The sequence below is a fragment of the Pocillopora verrucosa genome, chromosome 5 (assembly GCF_036669915.1).
Source record: "Pocillopora verrucosa isolate sample1 chromosome 5, ASM3666991v2, whole genome shotgun sequence".
Classification (NCBI taxonomy): Eukaryota; Metazoa; Cnidaria; class Anthozoa; order Scleractinia; family Pocilloporidae; genus Pocillopora; species Pocillopora verrucosa.
Genome location: NC_089316.1, coordinates 2,111,877 through 2,129,765, shown reverse-complemented (window position 1 = coordinate 2,129,765; position 17,889 = coordinate 2,111,877). Strand labels below are relative to the sequence as shown.

Sequence of the window (17,889 nt, the reverse complement as noted above, 5' to 3'; positions counted from 1 at the left end):
GGGTAAGATAAACAGAAGATTCCTCTAATATTTGTGGTTCTGAAGCAACTCTAATAAAATATATTTTTAGTAGCCGGAGTGTATGTTTAAATAAACTCATTTAATTTGACCTTTTCTTCCGCTCAGACTGGCAGAGAGCTAGAGAGGTGCTATGTAAACATGCCACCCATCTCGTGTTGCTCAGTCAAATGTTTATATTTGAACTGCGCATTTTCAACGAGATGAACTATTTAAAGGAATGACATCCTAAGTTCGCGACCAACAGATACATTTTTGAAGCTTATCTTTTTGGGTCATTGCAATCAAAAGGATTTTATCGTCGAAAAAAGATCAACTTTTTCATGAATAATCCCAGCTCTTCTGGACTTTTCCTAAAGTTAAATACTTATATACAAATTTATTGATCTGACAGTAAAAGGCGCTTGTTTCCCTCTTAAAAGATTGAGTATTGAAAGTAATCACGTTTTACGATTAATTATCTCAAAGGTCACTTTAATGAAAAGGCTTTACAAAATAAAAGCGCAACAATTTCTTGGGAATTTATATTTGTGTTCCTTGAACGACTAAGTAAATACTGTTTAAACCTCGACTTGACTTTATCCTTGAAATTTTTGATATTTTTCCTGAGGAGATTTTAAAAAATTTCTTGTCATTATCATGATTACAATATTGTTTCAAACCTTATCAGTAGTCCAAGAGTATATTTACACCTGGAGAGAATTTAACTTGAATAATTACATGCTTGAATGTTCAGATTATTTCCTGAAGCAGTGATGCCTCTAAAAGTATTACTGGTACTTCAGTAAATTGACTGCCTTAGCTGTCAATAAGGCCGTGAGCCATGCGTTTCTGACTTCTGAAGACGAGAATCTCAACATTCTAATACTCCCATCAACCTGGGAAATCTTAATGCATATAGAGTTCTGAACAGTCAAAGACGTGACATTGGACATCATTATGACCTCGGAGAACACCAACACTTCTTCCCTCTTCTCATAACAATATAGCTTATCTTCCAACAGCACAAAGCGTCTCCTATGCCAACTTGGTCTTCTTCTGAACACAGCGCACTCTTTTAGCCGGCAAAAATCTCCTTCTTGAGACGATACCAAACTACCGAAGTTGTTGTTTATAAAACGATAAGATGGAGGCGAATACGGAAGGTAGCTCTTTCCTTTTGTTAGTTTTTTCTTCTGCTTCGGCAAAGGCTCTTTCCAGAATTTCGGATTTACCTGCCAAAGGTAGGTTTCACTGCGTGTCTTGTAAAGCTTCTCCATAACTGATAAATAAAATTTTGCGGGTTGAGGTGTACTATGTCGAGGTAATTTACCTTTTTAAGATTTAAGCGATATCCAAACAAATGAACAGAAAGACGCACCGAAGTTAAATTTTTAAACGACCCAACCCACTTTAATTTGTCTCGCAGAGAATTAGCGGAAACCCCTTAGGCACGTACTTAAAAACCGTTTAAACACTCTCTACTTCTTTCTACTATCACGTTACGCGGGTTACGTGTTTTTGCGTGGTTCCAGAATTTTCCGCGAACGTCAATTTTTCATATTATTGACCGATTTTTGAAGTTGACCTGACCTTCAGTCAACGTAAATACTATTTCTTATCATTGTGAAGATTCTTGACTAAATCTGATGTTGAAAATCTTGATTAGATAACGATTGAATCTTGACCAAATTGCAGCTTCTTTATCTCCGGAGAGCTATGTGTTCTTTTTTCTGGTCGTCAAGTACTGAGAGAATTTCTTCGTCAGTTGGGCGAAGACAGTGTAAATAATCTGGCGGTCATCGCGATTTGGTGAACAATACTATACGCTGCTTCGTTGTTTTCCTATTAACGTACGCTTGTGAGATTTCAAAGGCAAACAGATTACCTCAGAAACCTCGTCACGCAACTTTGGAAAGTAAACAGTTTTAAGAGTAAACGGTTACGGAACACGTGCAGTCATGTCGTTGAATTTCTTCAGTAATTGAATCTACTGGAACTTTCATGGAATTCCTACTGTCCCTTTGCAAGCCACATCATAAAAAACTTGGACAGAAAGACTTCTCGTTCAAAGAGCTACAACTTTCCAGTGGGAAAGTTCGTTACTTAGCCGATAGTATCTCTGTTTTAGGCATGTGTGAGATGAAACTTTATTGATATTTCCGTCGTCAATTCTTCTCAAATTGGTCAAATTGATTTTATTTTTTTCGATATACACCACTGAATCTCTTCATATTATTTCCAAAAAAATTATTTGCGTTTCGGGTCAAGTGCAGGCGACAGCAGTGACTCACCACAGGCGGCCCAAGCTCCAGCTGTGAGATGATCATCTTGCGCAATAACAGGCATGGCGGAATTATAAGAGTTTGTATGGGAATATTTACGACCGCTCTAAGGAATAAAAAAATACGTCAAATTCTCAAAAAATTACCTCACCTTACTTCCACAGCGTATTGCTTGTTATCTGACCGCTTACTTTGATGAAAAGAGCCCATTTGAGCGAGTTGTTCATTTCGAGGTTTTCAACGTACATAAGAAAAGCTTTTCTTATGTACGTTGAAAACCTCGAAATGCTATTGCACTTTTTTTCAGCTTAAAGCAATTCCTTGGCTTATCCTTCCTATCCTGCGCACAAATTTCTAAAATTAGCGACCACCCGCGATTACGTATCAAGGTGCCCTGTTATCGATAAACCATCTGATAGAATAGGGTAACTAAGTATCACCAACTGAGTTGATAACGTAAATTGGCCACCGTAATGAGTTTAAAAGCTAACGTTTCGAGCGTTAGCCCTTCGTCAGAGCTATTGAAGAAGGGCTAACGCTCGAAACGTCAGCTTTTTTACTCTTTACGGTGGCCAATTTACGTCATCAACTCAGATAGTAGTACTAGATTACCCTGTTATACTCTCCCACCAGCGCTGCTCCACAGTTTCCTATAAAGATGTACCCCCATTTATTCATTGAAAAGAATAGCCACCTTCTGCTGAACGAGGTCATCGCCTTATCTTGTTTTGAAAATAATTCCATTCTTTCATTATCTCCCGTTGTGGTGTGAAACTAAAAAGGTGGTTTTGTGACAAATAAAAGGTTGCAAAGATTAAACAATTTTCTTCAAGAGAGAGGACCATTTGATCATTATGAAAAATTTCCTTGCACATTTTAGGATCAAGAATAAGTTCCCCACGAGATGAGGGCGAATGGGGGGGGGGGGGAAGGGGGGAGGGAAGGGGGGAAGGGGGGGAGGGAAGGTGGAGGGAGGGGGGTGGGGAAAGGGCTCGGACGAGAAGTAAGGTAGCAGATGCAGTTTTTACCCCTAACATTTATCGAACTAGGCCATTAACTAAGTTATTTACTGAAATAAAAATCAATTTAAATGTTCTGTTTTTAATCTACTACATTTTCAAAGTTACCAATTCATTGCAAAATAAAACAGTGTCTCATAATTGAAGAGTCTCCAGCCGTATCATGAGACAACACTAAAAAAACACGCTAAAAAACATCTAACCAAGGAGAACATTCAGCCATGTGATGTGATCATCCAAATAACAGTTGTCACTTTTCAAGGACCAGAATTGAACTTAAAATTTCTCATTTGATTGTGATGATAACTTCTTTTCATGTCTTTGAAACCAAAGCCATTGTCACTGACAAGATTTTGGACTACTTCCATCTGGATGATCAAAGCGTATGGTTAATGTCACTCCAAAGTTCCAACAATGTATAACGATAAAAATATATAGAGTATAGTCCCAATGATATAATAGCCTTAATGACTGATGTAATGGCCTGTTAGTCTAAAACTTGACACAAGTTCCACTTTGGAATATAAGAAAAGAATGCTATATCATCTGCATATCTTTGAGAAATACTGATACTTTAGGCTAAGGTTTAGAAATGAATAACGAGTATATAACTGAATTATATGGGAATGTTAAAACATCCATACACACTACTCTACATTGAGTTTGGTGGTAACAAATAACAGTGTACTGCAGTTCTCATCTTAAAATACGCGTCTTATTAAAAATCATAAAACAGCTATGATACAAAGTTCCAGAGTACCAGGTTAAAGGGGTTTTTGAAAGAGCTCTTGATTCCTCGATGGGACATCTTTAACCCTCTAACTCCCATAAGTAACCAAGACAGAATTTCTCCTTACAGCATTAATACAATATCAAACAGACAAGTTATGAGAATAAAGAAAAATATCAACAAAGGAAATATTGATTGATCCAATACCAAATTCTCAAAATTAACATCAAAAGAGTTGTATGGCAGACAGTAAGGAGAATTACTGATGAGATCTTGGGAGTGAAAGGTTTAAAGCTCTACATTTGAGTTAATATATGATTGAATGAAATTACAACTTGATGACAGAAGCCTGAAGGGGCAAAAATTTGAACTTAACCCTTTAACCCCTTAGACTGAGCAGCATCTAATTTCTCCTTACAATATCACCCTTGAATCACATATTAAGGTCATGAGAATAACGGAAATGATCAACAACTACAGAAGCTCTGGATCGTTAAGCTAATTCTCCTTGTCAGCACCTCAGGAAATGTATAGAGAACAGTATGGAGAAAATGAATACTGATGTTAGGGTGTAAAGCTATGTTAAATTTGTGATAACATCGTGTGCAGGTGATCTATTTTATACAATCAAAGAGGGAATCGATGGGTCTTCCTAGATTTGTTCCTTCTCTCGCGGTATTATGAATTAATTATTATCCAGTCTTACTCAATATTGTAAAATTTATCAATCGTTTCTTTCCGCGACTATGGACCTGAACGACGTTTTTAAAAGGAGCAGTAAGAAATAAAAACTAATGTCCTCCCTTGCTAAGTAGGAAGGTTACGGCCTCAGTTTTGCCATATTTTTTTGCGATTTTTAACGGAGTGCGACCTGCAAAATCTTTTGAATTAACATCCAAACCAAGTGACAGCATTTTTGTGATGATGGCAACATTACCGTACATTGAAGCGGCGTGCAGTGAATTTCTTCCTGACTGGTCTCTAATACAGGGATCAGCTCCTTTGTCTAAAAGATAATTTACAGCTTCAATCTTGCCACAAGCTGCAGCCAACCTCAATGGTGTACTTCCTTCACTATCTTTTGAATCGACATCTAGACCACCTGACATTAGTGTCTCGATGATGGTGACATTACCACCCTGTGAAGCGGTGTGCAGTGAATTTCTTCCTGACTGTTCTCTAATACAGGGATCGGCTCCATTGTCTAAAAGATAATTTACAGCTTCAATCTTGCCACAACCTGCAGCCCACATCAATGGTGTACTTCCTCCACTATCTTTTGAATCGACATCTAGACCACGTGACATTAGTGTCTCGATGATGGTGACATTACCACCCTGTGAAGCGGCGTGTAGTGGAGTAATGCCAGAGTGGCCTACAATAAAAGGATCAGCTCCTTTGTCTAAGAGGTAATTTACGGCATCTATTTTGCCAGTCGAAGCAGCTAAAATTAAAGCCGTATTACCATCGTTATTTTTTGTGTTGATATCCAGGCCACGTGACAACATATCCTCGATGATGGCAAAGTTGCCAGTCTGCACAGCTGATGACAGTGAGTTCCAATCGTCGTCTGCTATCGTCTGAATGTCACGTTTATCTGAAAAAAAAGATAAATGAAAAAAAAAATTTACAGCAGAAGAGACATACCTCTCCGTATTTTGTAATAATAAGAACGTTTATACTCAATATATAAAAATAGACAGTCAAAGATTGCATTTGGCTTCTGATATAAAACAATTTTTAGAGCATTGGAAAGAACTAGAGGTTAAATAATGACGAAAGAATATAGTTTTACTGGGGTTCGCTCAAAAGCCTTATGGTTCCCCTATCCTCTGAGCCCCAACAATGTTACTTATGCTTCTTATTACTTTATTGCGATTCCATTTTTTGAGACATTTTTCTTCATACAAAACGGCATTCCGCGTTTTAGGATATTCCGTCATTATGCCGATCCACCGTTCTTCCATTCCATTTTCAGTTATATAATTCAAAGTATCGTATCTCGCAGCTTGCTCGCTTCGCAAATTGAGCGGCTCTATTCGGCATAATAATAATAATAATAATAATAATAATAATAATAATACCAATGATGATGATAATAATAATAATAATAATAATAATAATAATAATAATAACAACTGCGGGCGACAAGAGAAGCAAGCAATCCTAATCTCAACGTTGCTTTTACAAACGCATGCGGGCAGGTGTGTAGTTTGGCCCTGATTCTATTTTTGCTCAAATAGTGAGTCTACCACTAAGAATGTATGGAATGCAAAGAACGCTATTTTCTCACGCGCATCATGTGTAATTTGGACCTTGGAACACGTGAAGCTAACGCATAGCAGCAGCGCCGACCAATCCAAATAAAGCGTGTCGATATCTAGATTCGACGTTTCCGTTCATGTCGCGTTGGACGCCATTTCTCGGCTGTATTCTGCCTCAGGCGAGTAGCGAGAAAATTGTTCGTTTGTTAGTCCTTGACCTCAAGCGTAGAGAGAGAGTTGTATCTGTTCGTCCTTTAATTCAAGCGTGGAGCGTCAGTATTGTTCGTCCTTGACCTGCCAAGCGTATAGTCTGAGATTGTTGTCTCTGATCTCATAGAAGCGTGGAGCGAGAGCGTTGTTCGTCCTTCAGTCCTTGGAACGGGATCGTTTATACATTATATTTTGGAATAATCTGAAACTTCTTCATATATTGGTCGTTTCGTTTCAGTAATAAATAAATAATTGTTGCGTTGCATCAATCATTTTGACTCGATCAGTACGCGCATTTTATAACCTAGAGTGATTTTCTTTACACCATGAAACAACAACAATTACAGCATATTACTAAAAAACAAGCAAAACAAAACAAGGGAACTAGTGTCCCGTGGAATGATCCAGCGTTGGTAACTGTTTCACAGGTTTATTAAAATCACTCTATTGTTAGTGTCAAAATAGAGGAAAAAGCGATTGGAGCATGGGGGGTGTCCTCATGGAATAAATTTTCAACCCCGCAGAACAAATCTTTTCTCCCTATGGGCCCCCAAATCTTTCATTAACCAAATAGCCAAAAATACATCGTCCTTGCTTGCATTTCCTAACCTTTGGTTATTACTAGTAATAATAATAACAGTTAGCAAAGTAATTTGGTATTATCAACTGAGTTGATAAGTTTAACGTAAATTGACCATCGTTAAGGGTTTCAAAGCTGACGTTTCGAGCGTTAGCCCTTCGTCAGAGCGAATGAAGGAATTGTGTCTCCTGTGTATGTTTCTATGCAGAAAATGGAGCAACGCTTTTGGTGGGAACATGGTAACTAGCATAGATAAGTTGAACGAAAAGTGTTCGTTGATAACCTGGGATTAAGAGTGCCGATTTGAAAGATAACTATTTTTGGTCGAGGGTTTTGCGGCATTCAAAGAATAAGTTTCACCTTCTATACATAACATTTCAAACACGGTTTCCAGCATTTCACGGAGAAGGATAACGGTATTTTTTGCAGTCATCACAACAAGATCAAAAGCCAAACAAGAACAGAATGATAGCTTTTCACATAGATTCTAAGAGTCTAAAGCATTTCTGTAAACTTTTAACTAAGTCACGTGATTTCTTACATTTCAATTTTGATCGTTTAACTGATCGATATAAACCAAAATATAATGATATGTATATGTATTCTTGAGACATGGTTGAGTCAATCTTAATATGACATTTAAATAATGCATTGGATTGATTGACTTAACCATCACTATTGGGCAGTCGTTTTGAATTCGATGAATATCAATAGAAATAAATAAACTATTGGTTTGGTGGTGTTTGTTGGATCCAGAGTGACTGCTTAGCAGTGTCTGAGATATATATTGCTGTATTATTTAAAAGGAGTTGAATATATATTTTTATATTTTTAAATAAATTTATAAATGTTATTATATATTAATATTTTTATGTTATATTATTGTAACACGACCCCACAAACCTCTGGCTTTAAATACTTATCGTGTTCAAATAAAGTTTTATTATTATTATTATTATTATCATCATCATCACAGAAACTAAGCTTGGTAATTTTGACTTTTCGATACTGACCACCGATATTCACGTCAAATTCAGATGGTGCTCCTTCAGTTCCCATACCGCTGTCAGATGCTTCAGACACTAAACTTTTCGTCTCAAACTGTAGACTTTCCACGTACATTTTGGTAAAATTCCATTTGTGTTCGGCAATACCCCGTGACTTGTCTCCGAGCCTTTCGTAACTGCCATTCTGAACTAGAAAAAAACATAAAGAAACAACATGTTTTTGCTTAAAAATATCATTTTAAAGTAGGAATGCATTTATGTGTTAAGAAGCTTTTTCGATGTTTAACAGTTTACAGTTGGAGCAAGTTGGAGATAGAAAAACTTTAAGAAATAAACTATGGCGCTCCTCGCAAGCTTTCCGCGAGCGGTCGAGGTATAATCAAGAGAATACAAATAATCTCTTGGTATAATCTATTCTCGTTTTATCAATTTAATTATCAAATTTTCCGCGTACATGTACATATCTAATTTGATATATTACAAGGCTAGAATGTCTAAATGCATTGTCTCTGAAAAGCCTTGGTAAGGAAAGCCAGTAAAGCACAGATATTTGCGAGCATGTAAGGAATGAAATCTCGAAAGGCCTGATCTGTTTCAATTCAGTTATAAATAGTTTTAACGAATTTCTTTCGTTGAAAGAATTTGGTTGTGACACGAAAAAGTTTACCTGATACCCTCCCCCCCAGCTCTTTTGTATTCTTATGACCCCCCTCTCCTTGGTGGCAATAAAATGGCAGACAACTTTCTACAGTACCCCCCCCCCCCCATCTTTTACATCCTGTTGGTAACGACTAATCCCGCATAAAAATCATGTGTTCCTCCCGGAAAATCCTCCACTAGCGAAGAATAATCTTTTAAGTAAAATTCAGTCCATGTTAATCTCCCAAAATCAATGTTAATAGTACTTTTGTACACAATTATTTGTCAGTTATGGCATAAAATGGCGTTTTTCCTCGGTTTTTATCTTATCCATACCTATGTATTTAGCAGTTAACCTGTATTAAGCGCCAACCCCGTCATTCCCGTGGGTGACCGCTTAATATAGGTTTGATTGTATATATATCTTGTTTAGCTTAACTTGAGTGTTTGCATGATTTAGTGACCTTCCTCTGCTGGAATTATTTCCGTGGCCATCCTTGTCCCAAAAAACTCACGTGAAAGTCTAGTCATTTGTTTCTCTTGACTCTCCGCTCTCTCCTTTAAGAGTTGGACATCATTCTCGAGTCTTTTCACTTTTACTTGCAATGTTTCATCCTCGTTCGGCGTTGTCGATATCACTGAATCAGAGTGTTCACATTTTCTTCTTGGCACCTTCGCAGGACCTAACAATAGACAATTTGCAGGCCACCGTGAGTTTCTTAGTTGTAGTTTCGAGGGTTAGCCCATCCCCTGCACGAAAAAATGGATTTACTCGGGTTTGCCAAGTGAGCAAATATGTAGCAAATTTAGTGATCTAAATTTGCACCGCACTTGCAAAAAAATATATAAATATGCTGATTTGTTCTTACGGTGTTGGTGCGCAAATGTAGTGTAAATGCGACAGTGTGCTCTTTATTTACTTAATCCTTGCACATAGGGCAATTTTTTAATAACGACGTGAGTCTGCGAAAACTTTATCCTCTTTGCAAGAAATAGTAGTTTGCCTTGAAGTGCAAAACCAGGCAAATATAATGCAAAACTTATTTTTTACTATTATGTTTGAATACGTTTGCTCAAGGGATGCAAATGTTCATCTTTGCTTATAGTTTGCTCTAAATTGGTCTGAGAGCAAGAATTGATACTATTAAGTGCTTCTTGTAAGTTTGTTTACAGAAGTGCATCTCAAAGTAAAATAAATTAAGCTATTAGTATCTACATGGATTGCACAATACAACTACTGTACAACTACTCATAACAGAAGCCTAAGTAAACCTAGCTAGAAATGGATAACTTGCTAAAATGGGTTCTTTTCAACATAGTAAGCGGTCAGATAACAAGCAATGCACTGTGAAAGTAGGGTGAGGTTTTTTTTATAGAGAGTTTGACTTTCTTTTTTGTTCCTAAGAGCCATCGTAAATATTCCCATACAAACTATTATAATTTCGCTGACTCTTATTTCGCAAGATGATCATCACACAGCTGGAGCTAGGGTTGCCTGTGCGTATTCTGGTCAAAATTCACTAAATTTCAGTTGGCGAAGGACATAGTTGACTGGGAGTATTTGCATTGCCTCTTATTTAGACATAATACAAAATCGAGTGCAAGAGACCAGAGAGATGTTATCTTTAATAATAAACGATGACATCGCTCGCATCCTAATTAAACGCATCTTCTAAGTGCTTAATATACAGGGCTAGTAATATCAGCCGCGACACCCAGAATAAATCAAATCAGTGAGGAATCTACCACCAATATAGCCCTTTATGCTCACATTGGCGATTTAACAAAATAACCGATAACAATATTTAACAGATGGTTCCAGAGAATTAGCAGATCTAATGAATAAAACTTAAAAACCGTTTTGTATCCAATAGATTGGTCAGTGGATCGAAGATTTGGCACCTAAAATATTACAGTTTTTACTTTATTTTTTGGTATGATATTTCCTCTATATTAGAGCCGATAGAGATATTCGTTTACTTTTTAATCAGATTGTGATATTTTACCATTTACTATCCCCTTCTCGCATAGCTAGAGAAATAAATCCTTTAATTGCATAGTTACCTTTCTCAAATGGAACTATTTGAGTCTCTACAGCTTCTATTCTTTCCTCCAGAGACTTGACTTGGTTCTTAAGTTGTGTTATTGTTATCAGAGAATTTTCATCTGTTCTGGGTGGGAGAGATAACACTGAGTCGGAGTGCCTACGAACACCTCGTTCCGGAGGTCGCTTCTGGTTACCTAATGGTGGTCAGAGAATCATTTTGATTATTTTTAGATCTATTGAAGTGTTCATACCTGACACACGCACACGCACACCCACGTACCCACCACACACGATAAGGGGAAGACGCAGGATTTAGTGAAGGGGAGTTCAGATAAATGTCCACTGAAAGCGGACCATCTAAGAGCGGCTGGGGGTAAGCATCCCTCGGAAAATTTTTTAATGGGATCAACAAGTAATATTTTCCTGGCATATCCAATTTAGGGTTTTTGTGAAAAAACTGCAAGTGTTTTCAGGTTTTCATTTCAGTTTAGGAGGTTCGGCCGAACCACCCGAACAAACGTAGATCCGCCAAAGAAATTCACCACAAATTTGAACGCCATGGTTTGCAATTAAAGAACTGAATTCTCTTCCATATTTCGTGTCCCTTATTTCAGTGATTGAATATTAACCTGAATACCGAAAATAGAATGGGATGTCAAAGTTTAAGTCCCTTAATGGTATTGCTTCGGAAATTAAAAGTGAAAAATTGCCAGCAACGATAACGTCAAGGCGAACAAGGCAATGATCCTATTCCACAGTTAATTGTTTGGCCAATAAATTATATCTATCTGATTTACTGAAAACAGCCCTTGTTCATAACTTAATGTGGTTGAAGCAGCAGCAAAATTGTGCGATCAAACCTATTCTTCTTGTTATCGAACAGCTAAATTCCTACAGTTCAACAACCAAAACAAAATTAAGCGGGAAATATAATGAGCCAATGAGACTGACCAGCCCAAGTTAGCAAATCAAAATGAAGGAGATTGTAAGTGGGTAGGTTGCTCATGTATGCACTGCTTCAGCCTGCAAAAAGATAATGATTGCAATTGACTGGTCCAAGTCGAAAATGTTCTCTTTCGCTATTCAATAATCTATGATCTATCACTGTTAATTTATGAAGCAAAATTTGACAACAAAGTTGTTTAAGTATACAATAACGCAAATTGAGCCAAAATTGAGCAATCCATACAGTGGTAGTTTTTATTAACTTTTGCTATTGAAGCAATAACCCCGGAGGAGATCGGCCTGCGAGCGTACAGAAGATGCAGAATAAAAAGATCCCCAGTGTTGTTGATTTTAAACACGCATCAACTTTGTTTTGATTAACATCCTCAGATAAAGTTACTCACCGTCAGCTTCTTGAACGAGTTCAAAGTAAGCTTTCTCATATTCTTCTTTTTCAATCGTCACAGTCAATTCCACATTCTCTTCACCACCGGCACGGGTCTTCATTTCATCGGTCACAAAAAAGTTAAATAAACGTTCCCTGAGCGTGCCATCCTCGTACATGTTCCACAAAGCAGTGAGCCCCGTGAGATTGTCGACCTGAATTGTAAAGCATACGCACCCTTGACCCACTTCAATCAATCTTGAACCAGCAGGAAGAACACAACCCTGGAAGCAGGTGACTAACTGATCATAAGTTGACCAGCGAGTCAAAATCTCACGGACAGTGAGTAAGGTCATTCCCGCTGCTGCCACTCCAAACACTGTCTTCATGTTCAGTACTGAAACAAATGGCACTAAATTAAATTTTGAATGTTGATATTTAAAATCATTTTTGGTAGTAGTCTGGCGAAGATCATTGTAAAAAAGCTGGAAAAGAACCGTAAGAGGTGACAGAATATGACTGTTAAACATCGAGGGAATTTTGTTTTGCATTACTTGAATCCGCTGACTTTTTTTTTTTTTTGTAGTTTACGAGAAAACATACCGTCCCTGACGACGTGATCGCTCGGTTAACCCAAGTTAATCGCAGTCCGATGCAAATTATGTCAAAATAAGTGTCTGCAGAACTATGTTATCTAAGAAGCAGACTGTCCGATTTTGATTTACCTCTGGGTTCATTTTTGGGAAATATGATTGCAGAATCCTAGAAACTTCGCTCGAACGGTATTCTTCAGCTTGAAGCAAGCATTTCAGCCTCGTGACCCGCATGGACTAATCGGAAGCGAGCAAATAGGCTTAATGGATATAACAGACTAACAATTACTTCGCACCCAGAAGAAAAACATTGATCAATAAATGCTTCGGTGGCGATGGCGATGGCGGTGAAAGCGGCAGAATTCGAAATCGGCAGATTTTGACTGAACGTTTCGTAAAAGTTAGGCCGTTCCTTTTTTCTTTCACCATAGATACATGAACTTTGATTGATTCTGAATGTATAGAAGCACAGGCGGCCTTAGCTCTAGCTCATCTTGCGCAATAGCAGTCATGGCGGAATTAGAAGAGATTGTCTGGGAATATTTACGACCGCTCTAAGGAATAAAAAATACAGTCAAATTCTCAATAAAAATACCTCACCTTACTTCCATAGCGTATCACTTGTTATCTGACCGCTTACTTAGGTGAAAAGAACCCATTTTAGTAAGTTGTCCATTTTAAGGTCTTCTACGCACATAAGAAAAGCCCAAGGCTGAACACTCCATTTCCGAACGCCCAATCCGAGTAGCGAAAAATCCTAGGGCAAAATAACCGGGCGGCCAAAAATTCAATGCAGATGCATACGTGCTTGGACTCTGCGTTGGATTTGTGGCCGCCTAGTCATTTTGCGCTGGGATTTTTCGCTTCTCGGATCGGGCGTTCGGAAATGGAGTGTTCAGCCTTGGGCTTTTCTTAGGTACGTAGAAGACCTTGAAATGGACAACTCGCTAAGATGGGTTCTTTTCATCAAAGTAAGCGGTCAGATAATAAGTGATACGCTGTGGAAGTAAGGTGAAGTATTTTTTGCACGTATTTGTCGCGTATTTAATTGTTCTCGAGGGAAATATATATAACGGCGTAGTATATATGTAAGATTTTACGCAAGTACACAGCGTTACCATTGTTATTCCTATATATGCTCAACCGCGTTGTAAATCAACTTTCCTGAATAAAATCAAATAAACTAATCACGAGTATTGTATGGTAAAGTCTACTATCTTGATCATTGAAGAAAAACAGTTGAATTAGAGCAGTGAAAGGAATTAGTTGACCAATAAATAACTCTACATTGCGCAAGGCGACACGTCGGGTTATAGCCGAGAAACTACAAATAGCAGTCGACCGTTAAAAGGTGTTGATAGGCTTGTGTGACTCTTGCCATTCGCCAGCTATAGCGCTTTGAAATCTTCTGCCCTCAAAGTCTAGCTGCTTTAAGGTTATCTTTTAACGATTTTCCTTCGCGATGTGATAATTAGGGTTAGTTTTAAGGTGTCATTTCCCCATCTGTATGTTCTTGAGGTTTGGCAAAGCTGGATGAGACTGTGTCACGAAAGGCAATATAAATTTTTTTCTGTGTGCGTCTGTTGTATGAAAGTATACTTTCTCTTCCGCAGAAAATGACTGCGGAGATACGTTTCACAAACCTTCACATACGTATCCTCTATTCTTTATGTGTATCATGAAACTCTGTACGTTTTCTATTAAACGTGGAACGTGACGAATTCGTTCTTAACAGGCGAAGGGCTTCTTTTACGAATCCCGTATTTACGCCAAGTGAATGACACGAAAAAAAAATCGTGTAGTAAAAGGTCTTTGTTATGCGTTTAATATATAACTCGCGTCTAGGAATGTATTTTCTGAATTTGTTATTGTTCACACAGCCATCGCAAGGTCGTAACGAGGTATATGGGATCAGGGATCAAAGGCCTAAAAAAGGGTGGGATCAGGGATCACAGCCTCGGATCCGGGATCAAAGCCCTCGGGATCGGGATCAGCGTGTTTTCCATGGGCTCAAGGATCAGGCGTCTAGATAACAACAATAATTTACGATGCGCGCCTAAACATGGATTTTTAAAGCTTTTTGAAATTTTATGACCCATTTTATACAGTATTCCTTGGTATTTGGACTTATTGATTTATAGTTCACCGGAGACCAGAATCAACGAGTACTAGTTGACTCAAACTTGACTGGTTAGGCATTGGGTCGTTAATCTGTTAATAACTTGCCAGGATTTTATTGTCTTACTCGCGCTGCATGACGTTCAATCATGTCATACAATATGCTAGAAATAGGTCATTTGAGCACGTTGGATTGCTTTCGACTGAGCACGGGCACTGAGTATACTTGGAGATTACTGGATCGTTTTTTAAAAAAGTCAACATTTCAGAAAGTTTTTTTCCATGGGGAAGCGAAAGAAGAGAAAAGATAATCACACACGTAGAAGGTAAATTGGAGTAAACGTTGATTTACGGTTTTCTTTCTGGTTCAAATCTGCAATCTTTTGGCAAAATTTAATTTCATAAACTCGACATTCTAGGTCACGTTCCTGGTCGCTCAGCAGAAAAGGCGATCAACGGCATGAGCGAAGCTCAAGGCGACGTTCAACAAGCAGGTAACTTAGAATAATGAGTGTTTGTGTGTTGTTACCAATTATAAGGACTAGAGTATACATAGAATTGCTTCTAAAACGGCGAAAAGACCAGACACAAAAACCATGATGTAACAACTGATAACACATTGAAAACTGATAGCACAAATGGACTATGAGATTTCGTCGTGTTGTGCGATTTAGCGTGGACCCGAGTAGTATTTATTCTAAAGGCAATTTAGATGAAAGAAAAGTTTTCTTTTGATCAAGGAAAATAATAGATGGATTAATTTGAAGGATTTTTTTTATAAAATTAATGTCATCAGTTTTAGGTTTACTGGTAAATGTCATTACAGTAACTCTTGCCTTGCGGACACCCCGCGGCCAAAATTCAGATCCCCATCTAGAGGGTCTAACATAGGTTTGGCGGGATACGGGATGAGGCGTTTTTAGCTGCCGGGATGCGGGATGAAAGGAAATTTTAAGGCGGGATGCGGGATGAAAGGAAATTTTAAGGCGGGATGCGGGATAGCGTGGAAGCGGGATGCAAGACGGCTTTACAGTTAGGTTTCACTCGCCATCAGCGCTTGTGTCATATGGAGAAACTATATTTGTCTGTGACACCAGCAATCAAGCTGTCAGACTAATTTCAAGCTTAAAAAGCTATAAACATCTCGGAGAGAAATTGGAAATTGAAATTTATTAAACTCTTCCAACTTGAAGAAGAACTATCAAGGAAGCCAAGTTTCCAACCAAGTTTGGAAGACGGGTTGATTATTCTCAAAGAAGCGGCGGATTTCACGAAAGACGTAGAGAGGCAGGCGTATTTTCAAACAGGTCGAAGATGTCCCCAGGGTCCTGATCTAGCATTGTCAAAACCTACGAGGGACGCTTTTAAAATGCTTCATTCGTCATTTGAGAAAACGAATTCGTTCTTCTCTGAAAACGATTTGCAGCATATTGCAAAGGATATATGCTTTCCAAGTTTCACGACACTACATGTGGAACATTTCTTTGCGGGAATGAGAACCCCCAGTCGTCCAACGCCAGACATGCATGATTACGGCAGCCGCAGACCAAGCTGTATTGTTGAATCCGTACAGAAGGTGTATCACTCTTCCTTTTCAGTGTGTACGGGACCCCAAAGCCACTACACCGAACGAACAAAAAACAAGAGGGAGCCTGAGTGGCTTTATGATCGTGCAAAGCTTAGAGAAGAACATTTTAGGCAAGAAGATAGTGTTAAGGAGAAGGATGGTTTGCGTGAAGAATCAAGGGAACTTAGGCTGTTTGCTAAAGAATTTGGGCAAGGCGTACGGCAGCAAAGAGTAAGAGACAAAACGAAAGAAAAGGCTGGAACTCTCCCTCTATCTCTAAGCATGATCCGAAGAGTTCAAACAAACCAAACTCAAAATGTTGTTGACATGCTTGAAGAGCTTCAAGCCTTAGACGCAGGACAACCTGAAACAGCACAGATTGAAACTCGTCCAGTTCGTTTTTCAAAGGGAGATGTAGTCGCCCTAAAACACAACTGGAAACGTTATTTGGAGCCCTTTTTCCTTGCTATTCTTCAGGAGGACCTTCACTGCAGTAATGGTGGCATCCTTGAGCGTATCATGCGTATTAACTGGCTTGAGCCGTCAGAGGAAGATGCACTATTATACACTGTAGGCAATGAAGACAACAACAACCCACCTCAGTGTATTTTAGATATTGTAACGGTGGTTCAGGATGGTGAGAAATTCATTCTATGCCGAAACGAGGAGCAACGCCTAAAAAACTTGGCTAACGGCTCTGACGAGGCTGATTATGATAGCAGTAGTGAGGACGACAGTGATGGCGACAAAAGTGAAGACGATGATGACCAACCGACTCGTTTCGAAGCTGGACGCAGTAGATCTGGCAGGAGGGTGACACGATTTGTGCTTTAACAAGCTCAGAACAATTCCAGGGCCTTTCCGGAGTCAAATTTTCACACACGTTGTACATTTTCTCGATAGATATTTTTCAATAGATTTTTTTCAGATGTCTAGAAAACGGATTAACAAATAGCACAGATACTGCAAATAGATGATAACAAAAACTTGTATCATAAACTGACTAGGTCGCATGCTCATGAAATTTTAAAGTTTATAGCATCACCAAACGGTTTTTCTTTTTCAAACGAATGTCGAGGAAGGTCGCTGCGATAAATACGTTTTATTCTAATTTTGGTTACAGAAAGTTTATTAAAGTTTATGAGGCTAATATCAACGTCGATTTCAAGCAGTCTGCTTTTTCAAGCGGATAGATTCGAAAGTTATCAGATTTTTAGGAAAAATTTGTTTCCTCGTGTTTCCCGTATAAAACGTTTAGAATTTGTATAGTATTGCACTAGTTAGTGTGTTTTGAATTAAGTGAAATTCACCTGATAGTTAAATTTGAGAAAAATCAAGATTGTTAACACGTGTCAACGAATATTGTCGAGTACGCTAGATATCTGATATTTCTGCAAAATAGTCTTGTTGTAGATCGTCGGTATGCATTAATTAGTTTAGAGTGCTTCAGATCTTTGGTTTATTTATGGAGTTTGAAACTCTTCCTTTCTCATGCTCAACACT

At 38.3% G+C, this 17,889-nt stretch overlaps 2 protein-coding genes across 2 annotated transcripts in view; one reads left to right on the top strand and one right to left on the bottom strand.

The window, feature by feature from the left end:
* LOC131790108 (serine/threonine-protein phosphatase 6 regulatory ankyrin repeat subunit B) overlaps positions 1-17,889 on the bottom strand; it is a 65,824-nt gene that overhangs the window by 46,980 nt on the left and 955 nt on the right. Inside the window, exons 3-4 of the mRNA XM_066166610.1 lie at positions 12,128-12,505; positions 10,796-10,972 (exon numbers count right to left, since the gene is read on the bottom strand). Of these exons, the coding sequence (XP_066022707.1) occupies positions 10,796-10,972; positions 12,128-12,505 (555 nt within the window). The remainder of the gene's footprint in view (positions 1-10,795; positions 10,973-12,127; positions 12,506-17,889) is intronic.
* On the top strand, positions 16,669-17,558 carry LOC131776836 (uncharacterized). The gene has a single exon (XM_059093042.2). It carries the CDS (start codon positions 16,669-16,671, stop codon positions 17,218-17,220), a length of 552 nt encoding a protein of 183 aa, XP_058949025.2. The 3' UTR covers positions 17,221-17,558.

Excerpts from the sequence above, each read along its gene's own strand:
- LOC131776836 (XM_059093042.2), top strand. The coding sequence starts at position 16,669 with ATGATCCGAAGAGTTCAAACAAACCAAACTCAAAATGTTGTTGACATG.